This window comes from Linderina pennispora (genome assembly GCF_002104995.1).
Source record: "Linderina pennispora strain ATCC 12442 chromosome Unknown DL89scaffold_11, whole genome shotgun sequence".
Lineage (NCBI taxonomy): Eukaryota > Fungi > Kickxellomycota > Kickxellomycetes > Kickxellales > Kickxellaceae > Linderina > Linderina pennispora.
In genome coordinates, this window is record NW_024468259.1 from 351,357 (window position 1) to 372,834 (window position 21,478).

Genomic DNA, 21,478 nt, shown 5'->3' on the forward strand with positions numbered 1-21,478 from the left:
TTGGTTTTCGGCGGACCCATCGGTGCCGATAGCAGGCAATCTACCAGTGATCGACACAGTGTCTGGGAAAAATGAAGAAATTTTTCGGGCAGCTGGCCTTTGTCTTGGCAGAGGCCTATTAGTAATCTCTGGCTTGACGCTGCTGCGGTTGCACACAGTGCCGGAATCGCCGAGCAAGCCCGTCGTTGGCTGGCCTATGCTGGCTGTTTCTGGGGCCTGGGCCCATTCGGGATTTTGTCGCGCGGTAATTTTCGCACACTTTGTTCTTTCTTCGCTGTTCCCCCAGGGGCAGGTCGGCTGCCTGTCCGACCATATTTTGGCGACACATTGTGACCAACCTGCTACAAAGAGGATCAGCTTCTTTTCCCCTCAAGGCTGCCGCTGCGCGAAGAGATTCAGGCATCTGGCTGTACATTTAAAGCTGGTCAGCCTTTCATCTGAATCCGCGCTTCTTGCTTTTCTTCTTCTTCTTCTTCATCTTTCCCTCTCTTCCTCATTTCTACCTTCAACTTCATATCATCCGCCCTATTATTCGCTAGTGCCTATCCAAGGGGGAACTGCAAGACATCGTCACTTGCTTTTAATACCATACCTATTGGCATTTATTTTACCCTGCAACCTAATTAATTCTTTGTGATGGCATCTGCGCGTGGGTCTACCTCGAGCAAGGCGCCATCGCTGGCTGCCTCCATCACACCCAAGGAGAGCCAGCATGTCCATATGGATAGCGCCGATTCGGCCAATACCGAAAAGGCCTCTGTGCATGAGCTTGACAAGCTCGACCAGCTGCCCCCCGCCGATGACAACGATAAGGACCGTGTCGTGGCCGAGGAGGAGCAGCCGCCACCGATCAAGCTGGTGCGCATGTTCCGGTTTGCCAACAAGACCGACAAGCTGCTGTGCTTGCTTGGCACCTTCTGCTCGCTGGCTGCTGGCGTTATTACGCCAGTAATGACTATTGTATTCTCGAGCCTAATGTTCTCGCTCATCGAATACGGAAGAATCACCACGAACTCAACGCCGGAGCTACTGGCAAAGGCCAACCATGACCTTGATCATGATGCGCGCAAGTACTGCCTGTGGTTCTTTTTGCTCGGTATTCTGATGTGGATTCTGTCGTACAGTCTCAATGCGTGCTGGACGATTGCTGCGGAGAACCAGGGCCTGCGCATCCGCGAGCTGTACTATGAGTCGATCATGCGCCAGGACATTGGCTGGTTCGACACCATCAAGACTGGTGAGCTTACTACGCGCATCACCAACGATGTCAACCTGGTGCAGGACGGCATTGGCGAAAAGTGGGGGTTCATTATGATGAACACCACGTCGTTTATCACTGGTTTCATCATTGCCTTGGCCAAGGGCTGGGATCTGGCACTCATCTGCCTGTGCGTGATGCCGTTCATCATGGGCTCGGCTGGCATCATGGGCTGGAAGATCTCCAAATGGGTTGCCTTTGGGCAAGACCACACCGCAGCCTCTGGGGCTGTGGCTGACGAGGTCCTTGGCGGCATCCGCACGGTGATGGCATTCAACGGCCAGGAGCGCGAGCTGACGCGGTACGACGAGAAGATCCAGGAGGCGTACAAATTTGGCCGCAAGAAGGGGTTCGTCCTCGGAGCCGGCTTTGGTGCAGTGCAGTTCTTCATCTTTGTCATGTACTGCATTGGCTTCAACTACGGTATCTGGCGCATCGTTAACGGCCATATGAACCCACAGCAGCTGCTTAACGTGTTCTTTGCTCTGCTCATCGGTGGCTTCTCGATTGCCGGCTCAGCACCCAATTTCTCGGCGGTGTCGACCGCCCAGGGATGTGCCGCCAAGGTGTTTGCCATCATCGACCGTGAGTCGCCTATCGACCCGCTTGACTCGGAGCACGGCAAGAAGGTCGATCGTGTGCGCGGCCATATCGAGTTCCGTGATGTGCATTTCAGCTACCCGACGCGCCCTAGTGTTCCCATTCTGAAGGGGTTCAACCTCGAGATCCGGCCTGGGCAGAAGGTTGCGCTGGTCGGCGAGTCTGGCTGCGGCAAGTCCACGACTATCGGTCTGATTGAGCGCTTCTACGACCCGGCCCAGGGTGAGGTGCTCATCGATGGCGTCAACATTAAGGAATTCAACATCGGGTCGCTGCGTCACCGCATTGGCATCGTCACTCAGGAGCCTGTGCTGTTTCTCGACCTCGATCTACCAGAACATCGTCTGGGGCGCCATCGACCCTGAGGGCAACCCACCGACCAAGGAGGAGGTCATCGAGGCGTGCAAGGCTGCCAACGCGCACCAGTTCATTGACATGCTGCCCAACAAGTACGAAACTCTGGTCGGCGAGGGCGGTGCCCTGCTGTCGGGTGGTCAGAAGCAGCGTATTGCCATTGCCCGTGCCATTATCCGCAACCCCGATATCCTGCTTCTCGACGAGGCTACCTCAGCCCTGGATACTGCATCCGAGCGCCTTGTGCAGGATGCTCTGGACAAGCTGTCTGCCGACCGCACCACGATCTCGATTGCGCACCGCCTCTCCACCATCCGCAATTGCGACCAGATCTATGTCGTGCGCGAGGGCATTGTGTCTGAGAATGGCACCCACGACGAGCTGGTCGGGTTCAACGGCGAGTACGCTGCCATGGTCAAGGCGCAGGAACTGCGGCAGGCTGTGCGTGCCAAGATCGAGGTTGATGAGCCTGTTGCTGAGGAGGACGTCGATGCGCTGATTGCCAAGGAGCTGAAGGAGCAGGCGCTGGATCTGAAGGCCACTACCCACCAGACCATGCAGAGCGTCAAGCGCGTGTCGACGACGCAATCGCAGCGCGAGGCCAAGAAGCATTACAAGTCGCTGGAGGAGTCGAGCGACTTTTACCTACTGTGGCGCCTGCTGAACCAGTACCGTGGATCCATGAGGGCTGCGATTCCGGGCTCAGCTCTCGCCATCATTAACGGTGCCAGTGATGCCGTGCTTTGCGTTGGTCTACGCCCGTCTCCTGACTGCCTTTGCTATCCCGGATCTGCATGAGATGAAGAAGGAGACCACCAAGTACGCTTGCATGTTCCTGATCTTCGCTGTCGTCGATTTGTTCGCCATGTTTGGTCGCGCCGGTCTGTTCCACATTGCCGGTGAGAGCCTGACCAGGCAGATTCGCCACGAAACCTTCAAGGCGTACCTGACGTTCGAGTCCGGGTACTTTGATGATGAGGAGAACGGCACCGGTATGCTGACGGCGCGCCTTGCCACCGAAGCCGAGGACGTCAACAAGGTCGTGGGCACGGTTCTGAGCACGTTCGTCAGCACCCTGTCGACGATGATCACGGCTATTGCCATTGCATTTGTGTACGACTGGCGCCTGTCCAATCATTGCCATTGCGTGCTGGCCGATCCAGGGCTTTGCGCAGTTCATGCAGGCGCGTGCAGTCTGGGGCTCGTCCTTCCGCACCAAGAAGGCGTACGAGAAGTCGGGCCAGGCAGCCGCCGAGACCATCCGCAACATCAAGACCGTGGCCACTCTGCGTCGCGAGGAGACGTTCATCAAGATTTTCAACGACCACAACCGCGAGCCGCACAAGAGCAGCATCCGCAGCGCGCTGGTCACGTCTTTTGGGCTTTGGGTTTGCGCAGGCGTGCAATCTGTTTGTCAACGCCCTGGTGTTCTTCGCCGGCTGCAAGTTCATTGTCAACGGGTTGGATCACGATGGACCAGATGACCAAGGTCATGATGACCACGCTGTTCTCGTCGATGGCCATCGGCATGCTGGCGCAGTTCTCCACTATGGTGTCCAAGGGCGCTGTGTCGTCGCGCGGCATCTACATGACGCTGGACCGCAAGTCCCACATCGACGGCATGAACCCCGAGGGCGATGTCTCGGAGAAGTTCGAGGGCAACACCAGTTTCAAGGACGTCAAGTTCAGCTACCCGATCCGCCCCGACACCAGGATTCTCAAGGGCATCTCGTTCGAGGGCATGGCGGGCAAGAGCGTCGCTCTGGTCGGCGCCTCAGGCTCCGGCAAGTCCACGTCGATTCTGCTGGCCCAACGCCTGTACGATGCCGACACTGGCTCGGTGTCAGTCGAGGGCATCGACGTCAAGGACTGGAGCATCACCGGGCTGCGCGACAGCATGGCCATTGTCGGCCAGGAGCCGATTCTGTTCAACTACACGATCGGCGAAAACATTGCCTACGGCAAGCACGGCGCCACGCAGCAGGAGATCGAGGAGGCGGCCAAGGAGGCCAACATCTACAACTTCATTCTGAACCTGCCCGACGGCTTCAGCACCAACGTGGGCCAGAAGGGTGGCCGGCTGTCCGGTGGGCAGAAAGCAGCGCGTCGCCATTGCGCGTGCCTTGGTGCGCAAGCCCAAGCTGCTGCTGCTCGATGAGGCCACTGCCGCTCTGGACTCGCGCTCCGAGAAAGGTCGTGCAGCAGGTGCTGGACAAGGCAGCCAAGGAGCGCACCACGCTGACGGTCGCCCATCGCCTCAGCACGATCCAGGACTGCGACATGATTGTTGTGTTCAAGAACGGCCGCATTGTCGAGCGCGGCACCCACGACGAGCTGATTGCGCTCAAGGGCACCTACCACCTGCTGGTCGAGCAGCAGTCGCTGCAGGTGACCCACTAAATGCACACCTGTTAGTTCACCTACACCCTTTGTAGTCCACCAAAAATACTTTTTCTACACTAGGAGTTCCTTCCGGTTTTCGGAAGGTGTACCACCCAGCGGATACTGGACACTGGCGCTGCTACGTCATAGGGCAGCTTTTGGAGGGCCAGGGCGTGTTCCTGTGCTCCCAGTATCTCCATAGTGCCAAGACTTTCGGGAGGCCGAGAGGCTCCCAGGGCTTGCATAATCGAAGGTCCGATTGCTTGGCAATAATCCACAGGCGGTGTCGGGGTCAAAGCGCGTGGCACACATGCGCCAGCAGCGAGAATTTTCTGACTCAGGCCCGGCTGCGCTCAGCGACAGAGTTTTTTTTACCCCCATCAGCTGGGCAAATTGCTCCCCCAGCCCCGCGATCGGTACTTCCCAGAATCTCAGGTCCCCATCCCGTTCCCCCGAGGGGTGCCATGTGGTTCACGCGGCCGCTTCATGAACATCCTAACGGGCAAATCAAAAATAATGCGCTCCCAACACTTTGAACTGAGAAAACGACTCCATAAATGCCGGCCCGAAAATAGACCAGGCAAAAGTCTGCACTGTGAGCGGATTGGGTTTTTGCAGAATTAGGCAGGATTCACAGGCAAAGGAGCTGCAAGACTCGGGTAGGTTTCGAACAGGTACAGGGCCCACCCTTGCGAGGCGCGCGCCGCCCCATGGGGGAGCATGCATTATTTCCACGAGTGCTGTGGTACGCACAACGCAAATCAAGATACGCTGGTGGGCAAAGGATGTGCCCGCCCCTTTTATTGTGCTGCGGTGTATGGGTGGAAAGCGGAGGATGCAGAAATCCCCCTTGCTCAGCAGGCGAAAAACGGACTACAGTGGGCGAAATGGCCCGACGCTGAGAAAAAACGAGCCACCCGTTCCGCGTTCGTGCTGCATACAAAGGGCCTCCCCTCTTTCCCTTGCCATTTTTGCCCCTCTTCCTTGTTTTCCTCTCCATTTTACTTATTATTTCCCTGGCTTTGTGCGTGTCTCTGGGCACCCGTTTTTGACCTGTTCATTCTTTCCCAAACCATGCTGCTGACGATCTCGGGCCTGCGCAACTGGGCCGCACAGTTCTACTGGAAGTGCCCGGCCTGCGGATACTGCAATGAGGACCGCGATATCTACATGGAACACGTAACCACGATGCACCCGCCATAAGGCCTGCCATATCTGGAACTCGCCTCCCCCATGAGCAAAGGCAGGGTATGCTGGCTCGCTTCACACTCGCATTTTTATACCTGTACTCGGAAATCCAAACCCCTCCACCTCTTTTACATATCATTTTTTCTTGTTCACTTTTGAATACATTATACAGCTGCCTTTTCCACAATTCATTTATGTGCGACGGTGCATGGCTCTGGCCGTGTCAGCTGTCGCCGGTATGTGAGGGGTGCAGATATGTATTGGGCCATTGTCACCATACATAGGCCTCCAGGCAAACATGCCTGGTGATAATGACAACTCGGCTCGGCTCGCTCGATGACTCACTGAGGGCGAAAGAAAAATTAGAATGCGGCTGGTGCATCAGCTCCAGCCCAGCATTTTTTTTCTCCTTTCGATTGACTAGATTTTCTTTCATTTCTTTCCGCAAATTCCATACACACCTCCCCGTACTTTCCGGCATGTCGAATCAGCAGGAGAAGCGAGCCAAGGGCAAAGAAGTGGCAACCAGCGGGCCGGGGCCAGACGCAGCAGCCAAGGCCAGGGCAGAGAAGGAGGAGCGGAAGCGGCTCAAGATGATCGAGCTGCAGCAAAAGGGCATCATTGACAAGAAGGGGGCCTCAACAAAAAAGCCGACTATGTCAAGGGCCGAGCGGCGCGCCAAGCAGGAGCTCGAGCGCGCAGCAAAGCAGGCCACGGCATCGCAGGGCGACAAGCAAAAGGACGCCAAGGAGCCCGCGCACCACCACCACCACAGCGCAAACGCGGGTGCCGATGGAGCCGCGCAGCAGACCAGCGCAGGCGCACACCATGTGCCGACAGAGCACTACACGATGACGAACCGTGTGTTCCAGGAGGACAAGCGCATGTACCTGTACTCGCACCTTGATCTACCGCCGCATCCGCCATCGTCGGTATCTGCACTGGCGCCCAGCCAGGTACTGAACGCAAACAGCACTGCGAGTGCTGAGGGCGGAACCGGCGATGCAGGTGCGTTTGTGGCCGGCATAAAGAACTCGGCATTCCCACCCGGGCCGCAGGTCGTTGTGGGCATGGCCAGGGATGCGTATGTGGCAGCTGAGACCGGCGAGCCGGCGTCGGTGTCGGTTCCTGGCGGTGTGGGTGGCCCCAGTGAGGCTATTTTGCGTGATGCACTGCCGCCGTATGCGAACGGTCCGGGCGAGCGCAAAATAGCAAAGTCGACAAACCAGACCGCCGGCATGACCATCCATCCCCGTATCAAGGAGGTCGGTCTGCGCATGGGAACTATGGAGATTACTGGTGCCAATGCGCGCGCTGTGTCGGTGCTGGCGGCCTTCATTGACGTGATTGGCCGATTACACGACTCCGCCGCAGACGTCGCTGTACCGCCACCTGCTGTCGTACATTTCGCCGCAGATCAACTTTATTGTGCACCAGCGCCCAATGTGTGTGGGCATCGGTAACGCAATCCGCTGGCTCAAGGACGAGATCATGCGGATTCCGGCCGACATGGATGAGGCCACGGCCAAGAGCGTGCTGATTACCCGCATCCTCGACTACGTCAAGGAGCGCATTACGGCGGCGGGCGATGTCATTGCTGACTCGGGCGCGCAGAAAATCCAGGACGGTGACGTCGTGCTGACATTTGGCGCATCATCGACTGTGCAGCGTCTTCTGCTGGCAGCCCACCGGGCTGGCCGCCGGTTCCGTGTGATCGTTATTGACTCGCGGCCGCAGTTCGAGGGACGCAAGCTGGTGCGGCGCCTGGTCGAGGCGGGAATGGCGGATCTGAGCGCCAGCGGCGAGTCGGGCTCGGTGCCAGCGGCAGTGCCCAGCGATCTGGGCAGCTCGCGCGGCAAGGGCCGCGGCCGCAACGGAGCCAACGGCGGTGTGACGTATGCGCCAATTACAGCCCTGGGCTTCATCATGCGCGAGGCCTCCAAGGTGTTTTTGGGCGCCGAGGCCTTCTTCGCCAATGGCGCGATGCTGTCGCGCGCAGGCACAGCCATGGTTGGCCTGGCAGCGCGCTCGCACCACGTGCCGGTGATTGTGGCCTGCGAGACATACAAGTTTAGCGAGCGCGTGCAGCTCGACGCCGTGGTATCGAAACGAGCTCGGGGTGCCTGATGCCCTGGTATACAAGGCCGGTATCCCCGATGCGCAGCCTGTGGGCTTTGGCAATGCACTGACCGACCAGTCTCTGGCAGAGATGGAGTACAGCGCATATGCCCGCGACCGCTACTCGGCGCGCCCGCGCTGGAACAACCGCAAGACCTTTGTTGACGAGTCTGTCAGCGAAATAACTGCTGCTGGCAAGCAAGCGAAGCAAGCGAAGCAGGCCAAGCAGGCGAAGCAGGCCAAAAATGCTGCGATGATGTCTCCTGCCGCCTCCATGGAAGCCAGGGCCGAGTCCAAGCTGCGCACCATGTGCCCGCTGACTGACTGGCGCGAGACAAAGAACCTGCGCCTGCTGAACCTCGTCCAGGACATTACTCCTCCAGATTTTGTCTCCATGATCATTACTGAAGTCGGAATGATCCCCACCACCAGTATTCCTGTCGTGCTGCGCGAGTACAAGAACCAGATGTAAGCTGTCTTTTATACTTGGCTATCTTGTTATTACAAATATCGGTGCTGGAAGTATAGCGTTGCATGCCAGATATCCAGAAGGTGCATCAGCGCCAATCCCTGGCGCTGGCGTGGACTCTGGGTGTTAACTTGGGGAATGAGTGGTTATCGAATATATGGAATAAATAACTTCTCCAAAAATGACTGAGGGAAAGAAGGAAGGCTGGTCGTCTGTCTAGGCCTTTGTACGTATGCGTTTCGGCCTTGTCTATGGTGGCGCAGGGGGACTCCGGACCCCGAATGTCAACATCGTGCACGCCATGTAGCTCAATATCACCATTATGTAATAGACAATCATATTTATGATATCTAATTACATCACAGAAATCTGCGCTCGACAGTTCTGACTTGTCCTTCTGGTTGACGAAATCCTCGGCAGACATGGCCGTCTTTGCCTTCAGGTTGTAATAAATAAATAAATAAAACGAAAGAATCCCTTTTTCACAAGTATTGAAGGGTCAAAAGCATCATCGTCAGCTAGTTGATGGAGTAATATCCATCGTGAAAACATGTATGCATGCTCTTTGATGATATTGACGCTGTGTACAAATTGCTCTAGGCGGGGCGACATAGAATCACGGAAGCCAATACCACCAAGTGATGTCTTTATGACAGTAGTGCTGCGGGTAATATTCATTTGAGAAATTCAATAGGCAAGTAAGAAGAGAAATGATGCTGTTCAGTTTTGCTTTATTGCGTATGCATAGCATTAAGAACTTTTTATTAAGAATGATCTGGCTTGCATAGTTCTTGGGGTCCTTAGCACTGATACAGTCTCTTGAATCAGTCTATACAGACTGGGTCCATTGTGGCCCAAATACTACTGCTTACGCATGTTCATAAGACAAAATAATTTATAAAATATATCCACAAATATTGCATAACTGCTAGAAGAGTTATATGGCCTCATTCAATAGGTGCTCATAAATAAATATCCTAAGAGTGTTGCGCAGCCGGTGATGACCACCATGATGACACCATGGAAGTTATCAAGCCGACCAACAATGAGAGCAGCTCTTGCGCTGAACCAATGGAGATATCCAGTAGAGACCTATGACCACTACAATAGCAATTTGTCACCCTGGTTTCACCGATGAGGTCAGATACCGCACAAGATCAAAAAGGAGTTTACAGAGCAAGTCACTCAAACCCGTGTTGAAGCTTAAGAGTTTTTTTAAACCAATTAAATAATTTCTGGCGGACGGTAGGGCACTTTTTGGACTATAAAATCTTATATATAGGTAAAGATATAGTGGAGGTGGTATTTCCATTTTCTAGTGAGTGATATACGCCTTAATGTATTCGGATTCGCCAAACCAGTCTGTTTCTGGATAACGCGAGTGGTCAGGAATACTGTAGTTTCCGATTGGCACTAGGTCGGAGCACTTTGTATTCTCCCCATTCCTGCCGCAAAACAGTATCTGGCCATTGCGGACCCACACTTCTTCTGAAAAATGCTTATAGTTGAGCCAGCGGAACGGGATGTGTGGAACCATGTCACATTCGTATACCATCCGGAAAATCGGCAGTTTCAATTTGTCGACCCTGCTAGCCCACTCGTCATTGCCGATTCTCGGCTGCCCGTATGTGTAGATGTGCATTCTCGGCTTCAAGTCAGGTCTCCGGTTCAGTAAATCTACAGCACACATCACTGTTTCAGCGCCGCCGAGCGAGTGCCCAGTAAACACAATCCGGTGATCAGGGTACATCTGGGCGAGCCTGGTAATCTCCGATGTGACATTGTGCGCGACAGACAGATAGGAGCTGAGAAATCCATGGTGTACGAGAGAGCCTGAGAAGTGTGGTGGCCAGGGGTCCTGCACGAACTCGGCATCTTGGATCCAGTCGTCGGTGTCCTTAGTGCCCCGGAATGATATTACCAGGAGTTTGGAGTTGGAGTTGCGTCCGATATACCCGACGCTTATTGGTGCTTGACTGCGCCATCTGTACTCGATCTCGGTCCCGTGTGTCTCTGGCGTCTCGCAGCTGCCCTTGCAGTTCCACAGAGACCCAACTGTGTATGCAGCGTGCGAGTAACTACGCGTACATTGACATTCAGGAATAATTCAAGCTAATGACTGACTCACGTATCACATACTTACTATGCAAATGTCTTGAATGCTGATTTCAGGTCATGGTTCTGCATTTCAAGTACTGTGTACGCTTTGGTGACAGGTCCAAGCGGTATGTACGATTTAGGCTTACTACCGGTGTCTTTCGCAGGTACTACTGGCAAGCAGAGTGCGACTGCTGCGCTTGCAAGCTTCATCCGCGGCTAAGAAAACCCAGACTGTAGTCGTTGAGGAGTAGATGAATTAGGAGGGTAGTCCTAGTAGAGCTGGAAAAGTATAGGGCAGAAAACGCAAGAAAAATGCAAAGCTCCCCATTGCTACGTCGTGCAATAAACTACCACTTGCTTCTTATGTATACTGCTGTGAGAGAGGCTATCCAGCACCTATGTATGGCAAATGTGCTCAATTCAATGGTGGCGATAATGCATGGACAAACTTCGCTGGAGCAATAAGGCCTACATGGTGAGAGCGCCACACATGGGGTTGCACAGGCTCATAAACCAGTGTAAACGGGGTCACATTTTTAAAAGACTTGGAAATGATAGAATGTGTGTATTATCGTGCTCAGAGCGCAGATGCCTTCTCGTACAGCGACTCAACGACCAGACCAAGGCTCTTGATGGTGTCGAGGGTGGCATCATACGTGAGGTCACGCTTGGGCTCCTCGAAGATAACAAGGCAGCCATTGCCCTGGTCCAGGATACCGTGGAAGACCTTGTCGAGGATCATCTGGCTCAGCTTCTTCTCAACCACGCGGATGGGCAGGCCAATCAGCTCCGAAATGTGTGCAATCTCGACCTTCGAATACGGCTCAATTAGGCGCACGAGGTTCTGCTCCATCAAGGTGTCGTAGAGCGTGGTCAGATGGGTGCGAATCAGCTCATCCGATTGCAGCTCGTTGCGGAAGGTGGACAGGGCCTTCTCAAAGTCGGCAAGCGACCGCTGCTTCTGCGCCTTGGCTACAGCCTGCAGTGCCACAACCACCTGGCGGTCGCGGAACTTTGACGCGGTCTTTCCGGTAGCAAGCAGCGCGGCCAGCTCATCGGGCTGCTGCAGCATGATCTTGCACAGAATCATATACGCAAATGCCTGCAGCTGCCGCGTCTCGACCTCAGCGGCGGACAGGCCAGTCTGAAGCGAGTTGTTGTCCTTTGACGACGAGGCTACGTCCTTGGGCGATACATACACAGCTAAGCCCTCCATGGTTTCAAAGAAATACGAGTACGCAGTCTTAAAGTCGCCCTCCTCGGCATGCAGAATGCCCGACTGCAGATCGAGCTGCGCCTGGAGTGGCGGCGGGGTGTAGATGCTGTTGGCTGACGTGCGCGCGGACGTCAACGCAGCACGCGACTTGGCCAGGTTCTTCAGGGCCATATACACGCGGCTCTCCAGCAGATGCACCTCGACCAGCTGCATCTTGTCGTCAAGCTTCTTGAGCTCGGTCAGAAGCTGTGCAATGAGCGCCAGTGCCTCGGTGTACATCTGGTTGTCCAGGTACAGCGACGCCAGGCGGGTCTCCAGGGCCTGGCGCAGGTACTCGCGGTTCTCATCCTTTGCCCACGCAATCATGCTCTGGCATGTCATTATCTGCGGCTGCTGGCCGCCCTGGATACCCGAAAACCGGTCGACCAGGGTGCGGATGATCTTTGAGGATTTGGCCTTCGACACCGACACCAGGTAGGACTGCGAGTCGTTGATCAGTTTGGTCAGCGCCGCCGCGTCCTGCATCTGCTCAAAAAGGGCCGCCAGCGACAGCAGCGCAGTCTCGCGCTCAGCCACTGTTACCGCACTCGACTTGTCTGCGAAGAGGACAGAGCTGAACAGGGCCGCTGCCTGCTGTGGTGACTCCTTGGCCAAATTCTGCGCCTGCTCCAACTGTGCTGCCATGTCTGTTCGTTTTTTGTCTGGCGTTAAAATCAGCTAATTAGCAAAATCTCTGCTGGTGCAAAAAGGAGAATATAGGTGGGATTGCAAGGAGAAGAGGAGGCCGCGCATTCGGCTAGTCGTTGTCGTAGTCGTCAACACGCTCGGTGCGAGGGAAAGCGGCTCAGCGAGGCATTGCGTGGACAGCCTTGATCCGCGATCAGCCAGCAGATCTGTGACGCAATACACGCGTGTGGGCTTTTGGAGAACTTGGCTCTTGTCTCTTTAACTACACAATTCGGCTCTCTTCTTATTATACGCTGCCAAATTATACACTACCACACAACAATTGGGCTTTCTATTGCATTCTGTTACTGAGCAATGTCGGAGGAAACTGCTGTATTCGCCAAAAAGCCAGAGCTGTCGCTTGCGCAACACAGATTCGCACTGCTGAACAGCGCACCAGAGCAGCGTCAGGAGCATGCGCAGGCACTTATCGAAGGCATCAAGGCCGACAAGATGGTGGCATTCTATAAGAAGCTAGTGGCGGAGAATGCGCTGCCAGAGGATGCGGCTCTGGTGAAGGAGCTGGAGGCTGCATACACGGCCGAGCTGGCATCTCTCGACAAGAACATTGAGGAGGCAAAGGAGGAGCACGGTGAGCTGGAACAGAACGAGAGCAGCATCCACCGGGCAGTGTTTCTGGCGCAGATCGGGTCCGAGGAGAAGGCGCAGGCGGAGTACGAGGAGATCCTGAACCGCCCGACAACGACGCTGAACCAGAAGCTGGATATCGTGTTTGGCAAGCTGCGACTCAGCATGTTCTACGACCGGCCGCACCAGGTGCAGAGGGAGCTGGAGCGGGCAAGCGAGCTGATCGACCGTGGTGGCGATTGGGACCGGCGCAACCGGCTCAAGGCGTACGAGTGTGTGTGGCGCGCGAGCCAGCGGCAGTTCAAGGAGGCGAGCCAGCTGTTCATCGACTGCTTGAGCACGTACGCGAGCCCCGAGCTGATGTCGCTGACGGACTTTGTCTGCCATGGTGCGCTAGCGTGTGCGGTGGTGCTGCCGCGTGGCGACCTGAAGAAGAAGGTCATTGACGCGCCCGAGGTTGTTGAGGTTATCCACCACATCCCAAACGTCGAGCGTCTGATGCGTGCGCTGTTCGACTGCCGCTACGCCGACTTCTTCCGCGCGCTGGCCGGCGTCGAGACTGACCACCTGAATGTGTCGCGGTACCTGTACGCCCACCGTCGCTTCTACACACGCGAGATGCGCATTCGTGCCTACGCCCAGCACCTCGAGTCGTACCTGTCGCTGACCATCAAGTCCATGGCCGAGGCATTCGGTGTCAGCGAGGAGTTCATCGACAAGGAGCTGGCTCGGTTCATTGCTGCTGGCCGCCTTCACTGCGTCATCGACAAGGTCGGCGGGATCGTCGAGACGAACCGCCCCGACACTAAGAACGAGCAGTACCAGGCCACCATCAAGCAGGGTGATTTGCTACTCAACCGCGTGCAGAAGCTGTCGGGCATCATCAGCGTCTAAGGGTTTATTAGGTTACTTTTTGGGCTCCGTTTTAAGAAGTGAAAAAAAAGCCGCCGTCTCTGCCCTGCTACCGCTTTTGCCGCGCCGATGACAGAGTCGTAGGCGGCATGCTGTTGTGGTTGTATGGGTTGTGGTTCGGATGTACGATGATGGGAAACATTGGCACTGACGATGGCTGCACTGGCTGTGCTGGCTGTTGCTGCTGCTGCTGTTGCTGTTGCTGTCGCATACGCTGCTGGGCCAGGGCAATTGGTGACAGGACCTCTTCAGGCGAGTCGGAAGCCTTTCGCGTGCTACTCCTCCGGTTTGGGCGGGTGGCGCCTGGCGAGTTATCGATATTGTGTACCTTTCGCATATGAGTTTTCAGATTGCCTGCCTGCGTAAACGCCTTCTGGCACTCGACAACCAGGCACTTGAACGGCCGATCGCCAGTATGTCGTCTCTCATGCGTGCGCATATTACCCAGCTGCGTGAACGCCTTTCCGCACCCAGGAAACCCGCACACATACGGCCTGTACCCAGTATGCGACCTGATGTGGATGTTGAGGTGGGCGCGCTGATAAAACACCTTACCACAGCCCTCCACGGTGCAGATGAACTGTCTCCTCCGTCCGCCGGCGTCTTCGCTGGCGTCGTGTGCGATCTGGTCGACAATGCGCTGGTACTCGGAGCTGAGGGCCGCGCTCTGCGTGTTTTGTGTGTCGTCACGGCGTGGCCGGCCGCGGCGGATCTTGGTCGCAACAATCAACGACGACGGGATGTGCGGCGCAATGGGGCTCGGGTCGCTGCTTTCGTGGCTGGAGGATCGTTGTACGGTGGACGCGGCAGCTACCAGGCTGTTGAGCGAGGGCGTGGTTTTGACTCTGGGCGACATTGCAGACTGCGAGATAAAAAAAATATAATTTTCGTTATAGAAAGGGAGCGCCTCTGAGAGGAAAAAAAAAAAAAGAAGCTGCTAGCGTTGCTCGTTTCTTTTTTTTTTTTTCTCGCTCAGGGTCAACACGACCAGCCGTGATTGGATGATCCGAGTTTGATCAGCACCTGTGGTTGGCTGCTTTTGGAAATAGCCTGGCCGAATGCCATATAGCGCTTGATAACCCCTGTGTGTCTGCGTGCTTGCGGGGAGTACTAGTGGCATTTGCACCATTCGGCAGGCTCGCCACAAAATGCTCTCCGAGCCAGGGGTGGTCGAGTGATGAACAAGGGGGGGTGGCAGTGCGAGCCGCAGGGGGTAAATGCAAATATACTGAAACGGCGGTTCAGAAAAGCGAGAATAGCTGCCATACTCAGCAGCATACGGCCAAAAGCATCCGAAATCCGGTTTTCGCTTGCCGGGATGTGGTAGCCTGCTGGCCAGCGCCTCCTACACTTGCAAGCCCGCACGCCTTTTTCCTGCTCAGGCTGCAGCTGGAGGCCGTGAAAGAGCCAGAAATAAAGGGCTGCAAGGCTGGGCATGGGGCTGGGCTCAGGTCCATCACCACTTTTTCTCCCAACTCTGTACACTTTGGAAACACAACACTTACATCACTACTCGCTGCACATGGAGTCGTACCCGCGCGCCCAGTTCCTGCCGTTCGAGATAATTCAGCATATTGCCCAGTATGGTATAGCCGGCAAGGGTGCCCAAGTCGTGCCCGCATGCAGTGTGCTGGGCAAAGACATACGCGAGCCAACCCAAATCCAGGGCATGCTGTGGGCGTGCCGCGCTTGGCGCTGTGCAGCCCTGCCTTTGTATAGCTCGACGGCGACGGTCCGCGGCCGGTCTGACGCCCGCACGCTCTACTGGGGTCGGCGGGGGCTTACGAGCCGCAAGGCATCGTCCCTGGGCTGGTCGCATCACGTGCAGAAGGTTGTTATCGTAGCCTCATCGATGGGTGTGATTGCTGATGAGGTTCTGCAGGAGCTGGGTGCCTCCTGCTTGTTTGCCAATGCCACACATGCAGAACTGCAGGTGTTTGGGAGCGACCATGGCAGGGTGGATGTTGGCGGGATTATGAAGGCGATGCCGGTGGTGATGCCTGGACTGAGCCGAGTGGATTTGGGCGTGCGCAAGGCATGGGTGGCGGGCGTGGAGGGACATCTGGTTCAGAATGTTGATCTTGTGGCGTGTCCGGCGCCCCAGTTCTCCACCCCCACGGTTAAGCTCAAGAGTCTGACGATTGACCCGTCCGGGCCAGATCCGCAGTCGTGCTTTGCGCTAGCGCGTCGCTGCGCGTCGACCTTGGAGTCGCTGACCGCGCGGTACATCCATATTCACGATTGTATCCAGCTCATCCAGGACTCGCACGGGCGTAGCACCGAGTATCCGAATCTCAAGCATCTGGAAATTGACGCTCTGGGCGCCTATGAGGACAATGCCCTGGCTACGCGCTTGGCGCCGCCTGGCATTCCGTTCCCGAACCTCCAGCATCTGGGCTGCAAGTCCGCGTATCCGTTTGCCAACGACGTGCTGTTGCGTGGATGCCATGCGTCGTTGCTGAAGCTGGAGATTGCTGTTGATGCAGCCTTGGCTGGCCAGCTGTTCCCGCCTGATTCCTCAGAGGACCTGCTGCTGGCAAAGTGCTTGCAGCTGCGGGAGCTGGAGATCCAGGTCATCACCCGTAGTGGAGCGTCGGACGATAGGAACCGCGTGCTGCACGACCGTGTGCTTCATCTGGCGTTCGCTGCGCCGTTGCTTAACCGACTGCGCATCTGCTATCCAAACTCTCAGGCTGCGGAGTACAAAGACAGGCAGGGGTGACTGCACCCCCGTGTCCTCTGCTGATCGGCATAGTGGGGGAGGACCGCGGGCTGAGAATGCAATGCGTCTACTCTGTTAGTGGTAATGCTCTTTGATGTGCGGTTTACCCAGAATGCTATTATCTGTTTCCCGTTATAGTTCGGCCCTTGAGGTCTGGAAATCGGCCAGGCCAGGTATGCGGCGCCAGAGTGTGAGGGAAAGGGCACATGTGGGGGTTGCATGTGCGGGGAGCAGACAAAGGTTGCGCTTCTTAAATAAAGCGTGCGATCGGCACGATGTTTTGATTGGCGAAGCGAGAGGCTCGGATGGGCTGCTGTGTGGACCGTGTACGTGCTGTAAGACCAAGGCTTTCTAGGTCTCAGTTCCGCATTTGAACTTTTTCTTTTCTCTTTGCTTACATTTTCTCCCTCTCTTGTCTCATAGAGCGGATTGTTTTCGTCTAGTCTATTCCCTGGCGTTTTCTTCTTTGGGCATGTATTCATTAACTCGCGCTTAGATTTAACCTCAACCCCTTATCTTGTACTTGCCAGTACCCTACATATTCTCTTTCCCTATCTCTACTCGTTTTTCTTTTGTTCTTGTGAACCGTGTCACTGGTTCCTTTGGGAAGCCCCCCTTCTCCCTGGCAAACATATGGTTTCAATGGCGACAGACGGTCATGTACATTTCCCTCGGCGGCCGTCAACAGCGCAGGGCAGCCAGACTATGCGGTCTCTGCACCTAAGCCGGACATCAACAGACTCGCGGCCTACGACAGCACAGTCGATGCGGTCACCGACAGGAGATGGATTTGCAAACCATCGGGCACTCACACTGGGCCTGACAAAAGCCGAGGCGCGGCCGCCCATGCCGTGGTTTGCCAAGAAGGAAGAGCCCGTATCGCCGCTGGCTGCACACTCGCCTGGTGCTGCCACACAACGGCTACGGCTGCCGAAGCGGCGAGCGGGATCAACAGCGCGCAGCAACTCGGCGGCTACAGTCATTGATATAGACAACATAGGCGGGCCAATGTCTGTGCCCTCTGGGCTGCCAGAGGTGCCGTACACAGAGGCAGACAACGACTCAGTCACAAGCTATCCGGCTACCTTGACAGATGCTGGCTTTCCTGCAGATACATCAACAAAACCGGTCCGTGGCACGCGCAGCATGAGTGCTGTGCGGAACAGCATTGCGCTGAGTGCATCATCTCGCGCCAGTCTGACACATCGGCTCAGTGCCAGCGGCTACATGACGTATACTCCTAGCAGCTCTGTTACGCCGACGCTGCCGGTATATGCGCGGCCACCAGCGTACAGCTCTGAGCTGCCGCGACTGTCTGGTGAGACCCCATCCAACAGCGTTGAGCTGACGATCCGCCTCAGCGTCGATGCCAGCCGTGCGCTCAGCTACCAGCGGCTGCTCGAAGGTGACACGGTACTGGCAGACCTGGTGTTGCTCGAGGACGAGTTCCAGCGCACCGTGACACCCGCGCGCGCAGGGTTCGGGCGCAAGCTGATTGGCCTGTACTTTGCTGCGACGTGGAGTGCCGAGTGCGACGAGTTCTCGCCAAAGCTAGCCGGAGTGTCGTCAGCACACTCGTACGACCTTGTTGTGGTCCATGTGTCGGCCGACAACCATCCCGCGGATATGGCGCGGCTGATGGGCAGCACCGGCTGGCTGGGAGTGCCGTGGAGCGAGCGCGGAGTGCGCGAGGATCTGATGGAGCGGCTAGGCGTCAGTGTCAGCGACCTGCCGGTCCTGGTGGTGCTCGATGGAATGACGCACCGGGTGATCACCACGCGCGGAAGGCAAGACGTGGAGGCGAGCCCGCTGACATGCGTGGCCGAGTGGATGGAGAGCCGCAGCGGACTATCGTGGTGGAAGAGAGCAACGCCATGGTAAGTTGGTCATGGTGAAACCTTGGCACCCATTTTGGTGCTATGCTCTGTCTCTTGTCCATGAAGGGTTTGCTGCTGGCCTTTTTTTTTTGATACGCGCTCTTTTCACTTTTGTCTATATCCTCCCTCCCTCTACACATTGCGATCTCGACTTGGGTAGTCAGCACGACTTGTCTTGTCGGTTCTGATTCATACACCACACATGCATCTCGTCTCTTGCACCTACACGTAGAGAAGAATCAGACGCCCCGAGACTAGAACCGCAACCCCAATTATAATGTTTATTTTTATATCGTCTCTTGAATACAAAGCTAAAACCGGTGCTGCTACTCTTGGCAAATGTAGGGTCGCGCGATTCATCATGGCTCTTGTTCTATGGCAGCTGGCGGTGATCGTGTACGAGTTCATTTGGACCGGCGAGATTGGCCACCTTCAAAAGATCTCGCTCCCCCGCTGAAGCGGCGAAGGTGTAGAAGCCTGGACTTTTACCAAATCCCCCTGCAGAATAGCGCCACTATCAAAAAGCAATGGCTGGAGCGCTATCATCTAGATTTTTTCTCAGCATTATGTATCAGCAATTGCATTTACATTTACACTTCACCACTAGCGACTCCCCGGTTACTGCGATGCTGCAGCATGTGCGACGATTAGATGTGCATGGGAATAGTAGCAGCGGAGGATCATTGCAGAAATCTCCAGACATTGTCCTTCTGGAGCTTGCCTGGAGCTGCCGGGTGGTTGCCATTGGCTCTGCGGTCCATGTAGCTGAAGGAGTGCGTCGCGTCCTGGACCATATTCGGGAGGAAGGGGGAGGTGGCGGCAGCAGTGAACCGCATGAAAAAAAGCCGTGCTTGGTGCTGAGCTCTCAAACAAAAAAAAAAAGCCATCGTGCTGGGTGGGGGCACCATTCAAACTTCTCTTCTCTGCTCTCCATTCAGGCTTTTCTTGCATTCGTCTCTTATTCGTGCACAAAACATCCTCCTCTATCTTCCCGAACTGGCAGGCTATTTGTGACGCGTCAATTCAGATAGCCCAGATTCAGCAACCTCCCTGCTTGTCACGGTCCTCCCTTCTATTTAGCCCTCTTTGAACAAGCAGAGACATGAGGGACTTGCATCCTCCACCTCCAAAGCGGATGGAGCGGGCGCGACTGACAGCCACGCGTGGATATTCTCAGACAGGTGCTGATTCGGCGGAGCCCTCAGTACAGAACCATCGGCGAGAGCAGACTCCGCCGGCGCGGCCACTGACGGCTGGGCGTTCGCAGCGGCCTCCGTCGGTAGCTGGTAGTGGGCCATCGAATTTCCCAACATTCCATATGGGCGCAACGACACGGATACCGTCTGGAGGCAGTGCGATGCGGCCGACAGCGTCAGCACGGATGCGGCGACAGATGACAGCAGCAGCCTCTGCGGCATCAGCCTCGTCTGCAGCAACTAGCGAGAGATCGCTTAGGCGATACCATTCAGCAGGGATCTCGCGGTCAAAGTCACCGGCACCAGCGCTAGCGCACAACAGCCCATCGGCGGCGACAAAGGCCGCGGGACGGCGTGAGCTGGGAATTGCGGGCAGGCAGCAGTCGGAGGCGAGTGGAATGCGTAAGCTAAGAAACCGCCCAGCCAGACCGACCTGCGCGCGCATGCACTGCCGAGCCCGACAAGCCGGTCGTCGGCCAACCCGACGCCGCTGCCGCATTCCTCTCTCAGTCATGGTAGCCGCGTGCCATCGCGGACCAGTGCGCCGGGCAGAGGCATCAGGCCAACAAGTCCCGGTTCGGCGTTCCGATTCAGCACGCAGCGGGAGCCATCACCGACACATGTGCCATCAGCTACCGCGCGCCGTTCGCGGATCCCAACTGTACCAGGAGCCAACAGGGACAGCCTATACAACCAGTACATGGAGCAGAAAGACGAGCTTCGAAACATGAAGGACATGAACGAGACGCTAGTCAGGGATATCAAGTCGATGGCCACAGTCAGCGAACGGCTTAACAGCGAGCTCCAGGAAGGTGAAGGAGGATCTCGAGGAAGCGAACAGGCGGGCGTGCAGGGCAGAGGACCAGTTTGCAGCGCAGCACGCGGTTGAGATGGCGCTGAGGAGAAAGGTTGAGGCGCTCGAGGCTGTGGTGATGAGCGGGCCAAGCAATGGCAACGGGCTGCCGTCGCCCCACAGGTCGCAGAGCGCGCAGGTGGAGGACCACGAGAGTCCGATTCCCGCCGACGACTGGCGCGAGGACGCGACGCTTATTCGGCGCGGCATAGAGAGCATTCACGCGTCATGCACCATGGCGCAGCCCGAGTCGCAGATGGATCGCGAGAGCCGCCAGGGGCTGCGGTTTGTCGAGCAGCAGTTCCTGGGCCGCGACCTGCCCGACCCATCTGGCGGCTCTCCTGTGCGCAGCAGGAATCTCGGCAAGTCGCCCAAGGTGCTGACGCCACAGCAGCAGAGGCGCCTGGCCGACGAGGATCTGGTGGCGCGGCGGCGGTCGACGATGCTGTTTGAGGGGCTGATCCAGCCGTCGCTGGGGGCTGAGTCGCGTGAGAGCCTGGCAGCGCCGCTGCAGGAGTCATCGTCTGGCCAAGGCACGTGCCTGCGGTGCAAGCAGCTGGAGGACACGCTGCAGACGGTCGTTATCGACAATGACTATTACCGCGAGGCCAACACCAAGCTGCAGGACAACGTGCGTGATGTGGTGTCGCGGCACAACGCGCTGGTACGCCTGTTTGAGCGCGAGCGCCAGAGACGCCGCGAGGCCCGTGCCGAGAAGCTTGCTGAGGAGTCGCGTGTTGCCGCCCGCGACCGGGCGATCATCGAGGCACAACAGCGGGCGGAGATCGAGGACAGTGATGGACTGGCAGGCGAGTTTTCGCGCGGACTGCACATCTCGTCTCCCAAGCGCGTGCGTGCCATGGGTGACACCCGGCTCAGATCCTCACCGATCGTGTCGCCGCCCCAGTGAGCCACTCCC

The 21,478-nt window shown here is 56.5% G+C and overlaps 10 protein-coding genes across 10 annotated transcripts; 6 read left to right on the top strand and 4 right to left on the bottom strand.

Annotated features, from left to right (window-relative positions):
* Positions 1–283: 283 nt before the first annotated feature.
* On the top strand, positions 284–4,612 carry DL89DRAFT_324054 (uncharacterized protein; the record flags this gene model as incomplete). The annotated part of the gene is made up of 8 exons (XM_040891431.1): positions 284–2,166; positions 2,195–2,950; positions 3,012–3,323; positions 3,376–3,579; positions 3,611–3,664; positions 3,693–4,271; positions 4,312–4,405; positions 4,434–4,612. Exons 1-8 carry the CDS (start codon positions 637–639, stop codon positions 4,610–4,612), a joined length of 3,708 nt encoding a protein of 1,235 aa, XP_040741734.1. The 5' UTR covers positions 284–636.
* A 1,056-nt stretch (positions 4,613–5,668) lies between these two features.
* DL89DRAFT_294429 (IF-2B-domain-containing protein) lies at positions 5,669–8,372 on the top strand (the record flags this gene model as incomplete). The annotated part of the gene is made up of 4 exons (XM_040890510.1): positions 5,669–5,773; positions 6,274–7,125; positions 7,157–7,864; positions 7,896–8,372. The coding sequence occupies 4 exons, from the start codon at positions 5,669–5,671 to the stop codon at positions 8,370–8,372; spliced, it is 2,142 nt and encodes a 713-aa protein (XP_040741735.1).
* Positions 8,373–9,684: 1,312 nt separating this feature from the next.
* On the bottom strand, positions 9,685–10,556 carry DL89DRAFT_259130 (alpha/beta-hydrolase; the record flags this gene model as incomplete). Its single annotated transcript, XM_040885662.1, has 2 exons — positions 9,685–10,447; positions 10,513–10,556. 2 exons carry the CDS (start codon positions 10,554–10,556, stop codon positions 9,685–9,687), a joined length of 807 nt encoding a protein of 268 aa, XP_040741736.1.
* A 411-nt stretch (positions 10,557–10,967) lies between these two features.
* DL89DRAFT_269081 (PCI-domain-containing protein) lies at positions 10,968–11,924 on the bottom strand. Its single transcript, XM_040888145.1, has one exon. It carries the CDS (start codon positions 11,896–11,898, stop codon positions 11,047–11,049), a length of 852 nt encoding a protein of 283 aa, XP_040741737.1. The 5' UTR covers positions 11,899–11,924; the 3' UTR covers positions 10,968–11,046.
* A 549-nt stretch (positions 11,925–12,473) lies between these two features.
* Positions 12,474–13,926, top strand: DL89DRAFT_38210 (PCI-domain-containing protein). The gene has a single exon (XM_040891598.1). The coding sequence runs from the start codon at positions 12,727–12,729 to the stop codon at positions 13,891–13,893; it is 1,167 nt and encodes a 388-aa protein (XP_040741738.1). The 5' UTR covers positions 12,474–12,726; the 3' UTR covers positions 13,894–13,926.
* On the bottom strand, positions 13,734–14,811 carry DL89DRAFT_269082 (uncharacterized protein). Its single transcript, XM_040888146.1, has one exon. It carries the CDS (start codon positions 14,765–14,767, stop codon positions 13,961–13,963), a length of 807 nt encoding a protein of 268 aa, XP_040741739.1. The 5' UTR covers positions 14,768–14,811; the 3' UTR covers positions 13,734–13,960.
* Positions 14,812–15,178: 367 nt separating this feature from the next.
* Positions 15,179–16,815, top strand: DL89DRAFT_269083 (uncharacterized protein). The gene has a single exon (XM_040888147.1). It carries the CDS (start codon positions 15,347–15,349, stop codon positions 16,631–16,633), a length of 1,287 nt encoding a protein of 428 aa, XP_040741740.1. The 5' UTR covers positions 15,179–15,346; the 3' UTR covers positions 16,634–16,815.
* A 236-nt stretch (positions 16,816–17,051) lies between these two features.
* On the top strand, positions 17,052–18,871 carry DL89DRAFT_269085 (uncharacterized protein). Its single transcript, XM_040888148.1, has one exon. It carries the CDS (start codon positions 17,480–17,482, stop codon positions 18,512–18,514), a length of 1,035 nt encoding a protein of 344 aa, XP_040741741.1. The 5' UTR covers positions 17,052–17,479; the 3' UTR covers positions 18,515–18,871.
* Positions 18,872–19,079: 208 nt separating this feature from the next.
* DL89DRAFT_38273 (uncharacterized protein) lies at positions 19,080–19,515 on the bottom strand. The gene has a single exon (XM_040891599.1). The coding sequence runs from the start codon at positions 19,416–19,418 to the stop codon at positions 19,191–19,193; it is 228 nt and encodes a 75-aa protein (XP_040741742.1). The 5' UTR covers positions 19,419–19,515; the 3' UTR covers positions 19,080–19,190.
* A 130-nt stretch (positions 19,516–19,645) lies between these two features.
* On the top strand, positions 19,646–21,469 carry DL89DRAFT_294435 (uncharacterized protein; the record flags this gene model as incomplete). Its single annotated transcript, XM_040890511.1, has 3 exons — positions 19,646–20,088; positions 20,172–20,484; positions 20,519–21,469. 3 exons carry the CDS (start codon positions 19,646–19,648, stop codon positions 21,467–21,469), a joined length of 1,707 nt encoding a protein of 568 aa, XP_040741743.1.
* Positions 21,470–21,478: the final 9 nt, after the last annotated feature.